This window comes from Zasmidium cellare, assembly GCF_010093935.1.
Source record: "Zasmidium cellare ATCC 36951 unplaced genomic scaffold M409scaffold_35, whole genome shotgun sequence".
NCBI lineage: Eukaryota > Fungi > Ascomycota > Dothideomycetes > Mycosphaerellales > Mycosphaerellaceae > Zasmidium > Zasmidium cellare.
This window is the reverse complement of record NW_022986979.1, coordinates 1-9868: the sequence shown is the minus strand read 5'-3', so window position 1 is coordinate 9868 and position 9868 is coordinate 1. Positions and strand designations below refer to the sequence as shown.

The 9868-nt window shown below is 53.9% G+C and overlaps 3 protein-coding genes across 3 annotated transcripts in view; 1 reads left to right on the top strand and 2 right to left on the bottom strand.

Annotated features, from left to right (window-relative positions):
- M409DRAFT_69032 (uncharacterized protein) overlaps positions 1 to 5306 on the bottom strand; it is a gene marked incomplete at both ends in the record, with an annotated part of 11443 nt that extends 6137 nt beyond the window's left edge. Inside the window, 6 exons of the mRNA XM_033818097.1 lie at positions 3807 to 4117; positions 4171 to 4218; positions 4279 to 4627; positions 4682 to 4772; positions 4824 to 5173; positions 5223 to 5306. Of these exons, the coding sequence (XP_033663288.1) occupies positions 3807 to 4117; positions 4171 to 4218; positions 4279 to 4627; positions 4682 to 4772; positions 4824 to 5173; positions 5223 to 5306 (1233 nt within the window). The remainder of the gene's footprint in view (positions 1 to 3806; positions 4118 to 4170; positions 4219 to 4278; positions 4628 to 4681; positions 4773 to 4823; positions 5174 to 5222) is intronic.
- A 415-nt stretch (positions 5307 to 5721) lies between these two features.
- M409DRAFT_69031 (uncharacterized protein) lies at positions 5722 to 6915 on the bottom strand (the record flags this gene model as incomplete). The annotated part of the gene is made up of 4 exons (XM_033818096.1): positions 5722 to 6247; positions 6298 to 6466; positions 6515 to 6574; positions 6627 to 6915. 4 exons carry the CDS (start codon positions 6913 to 6915, stop codon positions 5722 to 5724), a joined length of 1044 nt encoding a protein of 347 aa, XP_033663287.1.
- Positions 6916 to 7627: 712 nt separating this feature from the next.
- M409DRAFT_69030 (uncharacterized protein) lies at positions 7628 to 9340 on the top strand (the record flags this gene model as incomplete). Its single annotated transcript, XM_033818095.1, has 1 exon — positions 7628 to 9340. One exon carries the CDS (start codon positions 7628 to 7630, stop codon positions 9338 to 9340), a length of 1713 nt encoding a protein of 570 aa, XP_033663286.1.
- Positions 9341 to 9868: the final 528 nt, after the last annotated feature.

Below are 9868 nucleotides of genomic sequence, written 5' to 3'. Positions count from 1 at the left end.
CCCCCTCCTACACGAGTGCCTGCTTTGCTGCACCCACCGGCACCCAGCGGACTTGCTCGCCTGCCGACATTGTGCATCACCACCCGCCTGTGTCCTCGCTGTTGCTCCACCGCACTCACACCAACATGTCTGATCTGTTCAACTCGTCCGATGTTATATCGGCAGACGATGCCCCTGTCAAGTTGCGGGCGCACCTGGGAGAGAAATCCATTGGAAAGATCATCGAGAACGCAGCCGACGACCGCTTGACTTCAAAGAAAGTAGTCAAGAACTTGTCGTTTGGCCACGGAGCGGTTGGCTCGCGGGCAATTCAATCGCTCTGGGTCAACCGATTTGAGGCTTTTCGCCTGCATACCTTGAAGAAGAGCCTGGACACCCCCTTCACCGGTGACGACCTCATTCGATTTTGCACCACCATGATCGGTAAGCATTTTGACCTGCTCTTTCCAATCCTCCTATACACCTCTGCTCTTCGCTGCCTTTTTTTTTTCTTCGAATGACGACTAATGAGTGAACAGGCCAACTCGAGGTTAAAGACCGGGGTAAGCCTGCCCTCAGCCAAAACACCATCATTCACGCCGTCAAAGTCCTCATTAGCTACGGCCATTTCCGGTGGAGTCGCGAGCAGGGCTTCAAGATTGACCGTCACGACTCCATACGATTTCGAACCTTGATCGACGATGCGGTCGAGAAGAAGAAGCTGGTTCGCGGCACCTGGAACCGGCGCAGCTGGGTCGGTTTCGCGACGTTGTCACGTCTGGTTCGCGCCTGGTTCAAACACCAGCTCCAGCCTGGACCAAATCGCTCGATGGATGTCACCATCAGCAGGGCGCTCTCGGTGGTGCTGGTCGCGGCTCTCGGCGCCAGAGCCGGCGACGTTGCTCTGACGCGTGGCTATGTCGAGGAGTTCATGCACTATCGCCATATCAACCTCTACCTGGTTGGGAACAGTCCTACGCCTGCGCTCACTGACTTGCGTGCTGAAGTAACGATCGAGTTCGCCAAGGGATCCAAGAACATCATGAACGAAAATGTGGTGAGATACCTGCGCCCGTTGGACGGGGAGCACCTGACACACTGCTGCCCGATCGCTCTGCTCCTGACGCACGCTCTCCGGCACGGTCTGGTCGCCGGAACGACCTTGCAAGAAGTCCTGGACCGGGCTGCCGCCCGTTCGGATCGCTGCGTCGTGTGGACTTCTCCTCAGCTGCCAGTACTGGTTGGATTCAAGCAGCAATCAGGCACTTTTTGCGTTCTCGATCGACCAGCCCATGCGGGTCAATTGACGTCCACCATCAAGGTAATGGGCCTGGTTGCAGGCATTGTCGGGACTCGCATCTACGCCCACGCCCTTCGCAATGGAGCTTCTCGCGAGGTGGCTCACTTGCCGGCAAGTGGTCTGGATGGGGCAGGCGTAGCCACCGAGGCTGTCCGGCAGACTCTGGGCCATAGCGTCCAGACGTTTGAGTCGGGCTTGACCGAGAAATATGTCGGCGGAAGCACTGCTGAGACGTGGAACTTGCGTGTGGACCAGGCCAACAGATTGCACCAACGCGAGCCTACTTTTGCGGCCGCACCGGAGCCCGCTGACGATGCTGGCGGCGACGCCTCCGTCTACTCCCAAATCAATGCTCGTTGTACCGTGGAGGAGATGGTCGCAGTCTTGGGCCCAGGTGTAGAGCTCAACCGCACCAACAAGAAGCGGGCTCGAACACTCATCCGCGAAGAACGTGCCCAGGCACTCGCACAATCGACTCCAAAGGCACACCGCAGCGAGATTATTGCAGTTTTGACCACGCCATCCCCTCTACCTCGCCGCGCACCAGGCGAGTTGAGGACCAGTCCACAGAGCGGGCACAGCGCCACCACCACCACCACCACCACCACCGTCGCTCCCATCTCGAAGGCCACCACACACGCGGCCGCAAACCTCCCCTCCACCACTGGCGCTGCTGGCGCCGCTGCTGTGTCGACAGAGCAAGGCTATGGTGGCAGCGGTGATGGCCGCCTGCACGCCGAATCCCTCCACGACAACATCGACCCAGCCCTGCTGAGCGACGAGGAGCTGGCGAAAATTCGAGTTTTGCCAGCTGAGATATCCAATCTGGAGGAGGCCCTGCTGCGGACTGAGAATGTTGATGACACACCTGGCCCAAATGCCGAGGAAGAAGCGCCTCTTTTGTGCTCTCTGTCTGAAAAGGATCTCGAGGCCGCCGTTGAGGCTGACGCTACCGACGAGGATTTGCAGACGTGCACGCAAATGATGCTGGGCCACCTTGACGACCGTCATACGCGTGAGGACGACAGCGCTGACCACGAGCCGCATCCGCCTGCTCTTCCTTCTCCTCCTCCTCCAGCTGCCAGCGCTGCGGCCGTGTGGATCGACACATACGCCCAGTACAACCAGGTCTCCTCGGAGCGCTTCGCCACGCTTTGGGCCAAGCATTGTGCCAACGGCAGCCATCACCTTTCCGATGAGGAATTTGCCACGCTCTTCGCTGGCGCCTGTACAATGGGCAACTCCCGCAGCCGACCTACGCCATTCGAATATGCATGCAAGAAGACACCCGGCTGCCCGTTCTCGAGCGTTTTGCTGGGCGTCGTGGAGAACCACGAACCCACCTGTTCGCCACAACGCTTGCGGCAGCTCCAAGCTGCCGTCGCCCAGCTCCAGGCTGGAGATGGCCAGACTTATTGTCCGCATGATGGGTGTGATTACTCGACCCTCAGCCCGCAGGGCCAGGGGGTGATCGACCAGCACATCAAGAGCGTTCATGAGTTTCAGGCGAAGGCATGCGAAGAGGCCGGCTGCGACCCAACGAAGATCTTCACCAAGCTCAGCGATTACAAGGCTCATCAATCACGCTATCATTCGGACCGTTGGCCTGTGTCGTGCCCGTTCCCGGCCTGCGAGAGCCAGGTCCAATATAGGGATCTTACAGGCCTCAAAATCCACCTGCGGACCCATGGCCTGTCCACGGCCGCCGAAATGCAGCCGTTCTACCCTGCTCGCAATGCTGTCAAGGAGTTCGTCCCCCAGAGATGCTTCCACCAAGGCTGCACCTCGACTACTGAGTGGAAGAGGAAGTGCAATCTCAACAAGCACCTAAGGGATCAGCATGGTATTGCAGCCGATGCAGTGAACGCCCTGGTCGACAGTCAGGCGACGTTTATCGTGATTAGACGTGAGTCGTCCGTTATGAAGTCTACGGGGGTTACTGTCAAGCAGGCGACCAAGGCTCTTAACAGTGGCGATGGGGTCACAGGGGCAATTAGCGACGACGACGACAATGACAATACTGGCGTCGCTCCATCGCCCAAGAAGAAGAAGAAGAAGGAGACGGCAAAGAAGCGCAAGAGCGGTGCAACCTCTATTTCTACGCCTGCAGATGGTGATGACGATGCCGCCGCCCCACCGCCCAAGAAGAAGACGACGAGGAAGCGCAAGAGCGCGACAACCCCTACCCCTACGCCTGCAGGCGAGGACGGCAGCGCGAGCGATGCTGGCACGGCTCCACCGGCCAAGAAGAAGCGCAAGAGCGCTTCAGTCCCTACGCCTGCGCCTGCGGGGGGATGACGATTACAGCCACGCCGGTGCGACCTCGTTTCTCTAGAGGGAGGATGATAACAGAGGGCAGTGAATGGCTGCAGAATTGCTGGAGTCTACAAGTGGCCTCTAGCTTTTGGAAGCAGAGTCGTTGGAAGCAGACGTAATGGAGGTGGACGTAATGGAGGCAGAGGCGTTGCTCAGAGTGTCGCAGGCGCAGGTGAAGGCATTGTATTGCACAGGCATAGCCGATATATACCCTCCCCAAGCTGTTTCCATCCCAGACAAGCCCGAAGCCGAACGGCGCACCAGCTATGATAGACACGATCCAGTGTACGGATGGCCCGTTGGTCCATGCGAACCAGAATAGACCGATAGGAACAGCAATGGAACCCACCATGCAGAGCGGTAGCCGTGCCTCTGGCGGCGAGATGAGCACGAATCCGATGCCCAGTGGTAGTCTTTGGTATTCGGCTTTGTTCGACCATGGTCGTGCTTTTGCTTTGGCAGTGAAGAGGATGTGGTCCCACCAGAAGCAGAAGGGTAAGGCTAGTAACGATCCAACGGCGACTGCGCAAGACATTGTTAGTGCTTGAGTGCGAACGAGGTAGTTGTTGACATACACGCCAAGAATGCGAGACCCGTTTCTCCCTGATTGAAGTTGTAGATTGCTACACCCATGTCAGTACATTGTACACTGTTCAGGGGAATCGGAGTACGAATCAGCTTACGCTCGAAGATGATCGGATACACCTGCACCAACATGAAGAACACAGCATATATCAATGACAGATACAAGCAAGATGCCGACACGATAGGTTCGGTAATGATCATTCGAAGTGGTCTTCCGAGGACTGTTGTAACGAACAGACGAGGTGAGACTTTCTTCAACTCGAGGGCGCCGTATACGTTAGCATTTGGATCTTGCCTCCTCAGTTTACGTGCCCTCTTCGCCAGTATTGCCGGGCCGAATGTCTCAGGCAGGAACACTATCGGCACGGCGCATGCACCAGCGAAGATGAGACCAAACCAGAAGGGCCATCGCCAGCTGTATTGCGAGAGGTATCCTGATGGAGTCGGCTGTGGTAGACGATCAGTACATGCCCTTATTCATGGTAATAACCCAATGCTTACCGCCAACGCAGGCCCAAAAGCCGCTATTGCCATGAACCAAGCAACCGACCGTCCTCTATGAACTGGGTTGTTTAAAACGTCGGCGAAGAGTCTACTCTGAGATCAGCTCATCGTCCCGCAGGCTCGTATCACTGTAGCATACCCGCTAGTCACTGATATAGGCGTAGACCCAAAGATGCCAGTCAGAAGTCGAAAGATGATGAACGCCGCCCAGTTTGGCGCAAAACATATGGCCAAGGTGAAGATGGTGTAAGCCAGGAAAGTGCCCACAACGATAAATCGTCTGCCATAGTTCTCACTGAGAGGTGCGAAGAAAAACGGGCCCAGGACATAGCCAACCAGGAAGATCGAGTTAGGAAGGACCAGCTGAATTTCGTCTGAGACATTGAAATGCTGCTGTAGTTGGGGTGAGTCGCCACTGGGCAGCGCGCTGGCGACGGTGCTGTTCACCACGACCAGCGTTCCGAGAATGACAATGACAGACTTCTTGGCCTGTGGCTACGGTTAGCATTGAATCTTCATGTAGCTATCATTGACATACCGTCGACCAATTGTACGGATTCTCCTGGTCTCCATCTTCGAACCCAATGATGGTAGGAAGTTCATCTTGCGGGGGAGAGTTCATCACGGTCTCATCTGGAGGTGAAGGTCATCGTACCAGGCTGGATCCCGCCGCCATTTGAGTGATCTCAACTGCAATGAATAAGTCATAGAAAGATGTCGCAGGGCGTCAAAACCAAATGCCAAGGCGTAGAGGGACGAAGTTGCTATCCCCGAGGTCATGAGGATCTTTAGCCGGAATCGGCTGTATGTACGCTGATCTCTATTTGACACCGATCCCTTGGCCCGCATTGCACTGCATACAGGGTCATGATCGACATTTTCTTGTGAGTGGCACATATGTAGCCCTAGAGCTGCTCATGTTTATGTGTCCGACGCACCTTTCCACATGCACTTCACTGGTGACAGAGCACGTAATCTTCTTCTCCAGCCACCAGCCTAACCCCGACGGACCCGAGCAATGACGGCCTTGTTGTTGGTCATATCGACTCCTCTGGCGATGGCAACGGAGCAAAGTATTGAGGCCGATATGCTCTGCTAAGCACACTGGCCGCATCCCACATCAACTCTCGGCCCTTCGACAACACCCCATTGAGTGCCAAAATGGAATGGGTGGATCCTTGGTACACTTTCACGTCTGCTTGGACCTTGGCATCTCGAAGTTGTTGTGCATATGCAAGCGCTTCTGTGGCCAAGAGGTCGTGCTCAGCAACTGCTATCCATGTCGGTGGACACTTGGAAAGCAACTTGTATGGAGCCATGTTGGGTGATATCTGCCAATCTTCTCGAGAAAGCTCTCGCACGATGCCATCATTGGGGAGGTACATCTTTCGATACCAGAGCATTCTGTCTGGCGTCAACCAAGGGGCATAAATGTTGGTCCAGCCATTACCCAGCGTAGCTTTGTTGTCGATGACTGGAACGACCAGAAGTTGAAAGACAGGCTTGAAGGATCGAAATAAGCAGGCAGCCTCTAAGAGTAATACTGCTGCCAGATTTCCGCCACTAATCATCCGTCAGTGGTCATAATTTCGAGCAAAGGCGGAAATACAGACGCAGATGTTCCACCAACTGCCACTCTCTGAGGATCGACGTTAAAGGCAGTGGGCCTTGTCGCCTGCTTAAATAGCCATTGAAGAGCTTCTATGGCATCTTCTGCAGCAGCTGGGTACGGATGCTCCGGCGCCAACCGGTAGCCGACGGTGACTACAATACATTTCGCAGCTCAATCTCGTCAGCATGTACTGTCTTAGTCCAGTCAATGTTACGTACTCTGACATGTATATGCGCAGAAGTCGTTCTCGCTATCGATGCTTCCAATAGCCCATCCGCCTAATAGTCAGTGTCTTGCGGCTCAAAGCGTCCTATGGCATTGGAAGCTTACCACCGTGGAACCACAGTAGTGCTGGTGCTTTCTGATCTCCCATAAGATCGTCAGGTACGAAGACCCTCAGCTGACAGTTCTCTAGACGAACATCTTGTATTCGTTGGACTGGAACGGGTACCGAGCCACCAGGTGGGAGTGACGGCTGAGTACGTGCACTGCCGTCCCATGCTTTAACATGGTCAGGTACTACGTACTGCATGTACCGCTCGTGAAATTGCACATATTCAGGATCCAGAAATGGTCGAAGCGCGGGACAGATGGGCTGGTACACGGTCTGGTTCTCCATTGGAAAGGGCACAGCCCATCTGAAGCGCTCTGACTCTGAGATAGATGTTTCACCTAGAACTTCGGTTTCTTCTCGGACGGCGAGATTAGCAAGGCCGCTGGGATGCTTGCCGAGCTCGGTTCGGTTGTCATGTCGATGGGATCTGTGACACCTTCGTGGCGCATAAAGAGCGTCGACTGAACAACCTGGGCATATTCTCGCCTCCGTGGATCTTGAGCTGTCATGTCACAGTTCTAGTCTAAACGATACCACGGTATGGAGTGGTAGTGGCTGGTGATGGATTTCTCCTGGGCTAGGAGACGAAGTCGAAGCCAGTGCCTGCCTCAGGCATGAAGATATCCGATCAGATTAGATTGACAATCTCACACCCTAAGATCAGATTATTTCGCATCGAATCCTCTTCACGCTGTCAGCGTCCATATTCCATCAACATCAACATCTCTGCTTCCGTTCACTGCTCGACATCCAAGATGGCTGCAGACATGGCGAATCGTCCACCGGCTCGGCCGAGCTCATGCTGCCCTCCGACCCCGGCAGCTCATCGGCATTCTCTAAAGATGCAGCTGACGACAACTTATCTCCATGGCCGCGTGGATGTGGTCGTACTATCAAAAGGGAGAACAAAAAGATATATTTGACGCCTCCATCTCCCTGCGCCAGCCGCGCCTACCACTAGAGATCTCGGGCCTGAACCGACTTCGATCTGACCGACATGCGCAATCTCTGGGCCTCCCTGAGCCTTGGGCTTGCATCTACATATGCCTCTGGGAAGGATACCAAGCCCAGCGTTCAGAACTCGAACCACATCTTCAATGCTATACACAGCTCTATGCGACAATGGGGCTCGTCACTGATCCACAACGGCATGTCGCTCTTTCTGGCCACTGTACCAAAGGGTGTTGAGCTCTATCATGGTACCAGCGAACCCGCGCGCATCAATGGCACTGAATGGCTTGCGTTCGAGCCGGAGCATGCTCTCGTCTTTGCGCGATCTCATCGAGGACCACCACCCGGACGAGGTGGACCACCTGAGCCGGAACGCCATCCGCACGACGACGAAGCCTGGCATCCTCCCGAGCGATTCGATGAGAGGTCCAGATACATGCCATGGCACGGCGACTCAGCCTGTGATGATCTCGAGCCAAGGCATCCACGTCACGATGATCGTCCGCTCACCCACACTGCAGGTCAACGAGCGCGTGCGCGAATGCAACATGAGCAACAACGTCTCTTTATCGAAGAGAACAGCCCCGAAGACCAGTCTTATGGATACCTCCACACGTACCAACCCAAAAAAGACCTTCGCCTTCTGTATATCGACGGTCAATCGGCTGCAAAGTCAGACAAGGGCACACTCGACATGCAAGATATTGTTCTCTTGCACGATAACCCTCCACCCAAAGGCGCTGATGATCATCCACCTTTACGCGAGCCATCCAAAGATGGCCATAGACGTCCGGGAGGGCCAATGGGTGAGGTCTATCGTGCTGAGAAGCTGTGCGAGCTCGCTCAGACAGAATGGCAAGGCCAAATTGACGGCTTCTTGAGAATGGAGCTCGGTTTTGAGATCATTCTGTGTTCGTTCGAGCGGGACCTCGATGTCAAACGGATAACTCGGGCCACATCTCAAGATATGGGTGGTTCATCAGGCCCTGGCGGCAATGGAAACGGGCTGAACTACTACCAAGCGGTAGCTTCAAGGTTCGATGGCATCGGTGGGCATCGGGTCACATTGAGCTACGACAACTTCATCAGCCTCTTTGCTGCCGAAGGTGCAATGACGTTCAATGAGAAGAAACTGCCGCGTGCTCGCAACGACTCTAACATTATCCGCACATTCCTCACGGCCACGAAAGAGATGATTCTCCAACCGCCGACAACTGATCCCAAGGACTGGCAAGCCGTAGCCGACATGGTTGTTACGAAATATGCCGACCGCATCCAGTATCTGGCCTCAGGTGATGTCGACAACCTCAAATCGTTCAAAGCTGAGCTGAGGCAGCTCCTTCGACCTTTCATCGATTACGGAAATCGCAACACCACCTTGGAGATACATCGCTGTGCAACGCAGTATGTACCCGAGTTGTCCTCGTCATCTGGTGTGGCCGCTGTATCGGTGCTCAATGTTGCGACAACGATATGCTCAACATTGTCAAACGCAGCCGAAGCATCCACACACAAGGAGGCGCTGGACCGCACGCAAAGCTTGAAATCGTGGCTTGCATGGCCAATCTGGAAGAGGTGCCGGGGATGCGGCTACAACGAAGTCTGTTTCGTTCCAATTTGGCCAATGGGCGGTGAGCAGGAGCACGAACATCCGAGATGTGTCTCCAACATGTCGGAGATTTCACGAGGCTACTGGGGAGATAGGGGACCGGGCCCTCATCACAGGAGCAAGTCCTCAAACAAGAATGACTTGCGGTAGGAAGCAGAGTACCGAATCGTTATTACAAGGGCTTTCCCGGTGGCCCAAACGAACATTTCCGTCGTTTCTAAGAATTTGTAAGGTTTTAAACTTTGAAAGATGTTTAGTAATCTCCTCTTACTATCTACTTTACGTGTATATATAATAAGATAATAGAGGTAGTAGCTAAAGACTTTTTTTCCTTAATTATTAAGTTTTAAAGCTATTTAAGTTACTCTTTTAGTAATTAATTATTACGGATCGAGTAGGGTACGTATTAGCTCCTAGGATCGACGTACGTAACCGCTCTCTCGCTCTATTAAGAGAGCGATAGAGTACTCTCCCTTTTACCTCGTAGAGCGTAGAGTAATACGCTTCTCCTTTATTATATAGGAACGATATTATAGCTTATATAATAGCGTTTAACTTACTATTTAATCTTACTATTTAGTTTACGATTATACCTAAACCTCTATTTTAAGATTATTTTAGTAGTCTACCGACTCTCTCTTTTTAACGAGCTCTAACTAAGGACTTAAGCTTAGTACC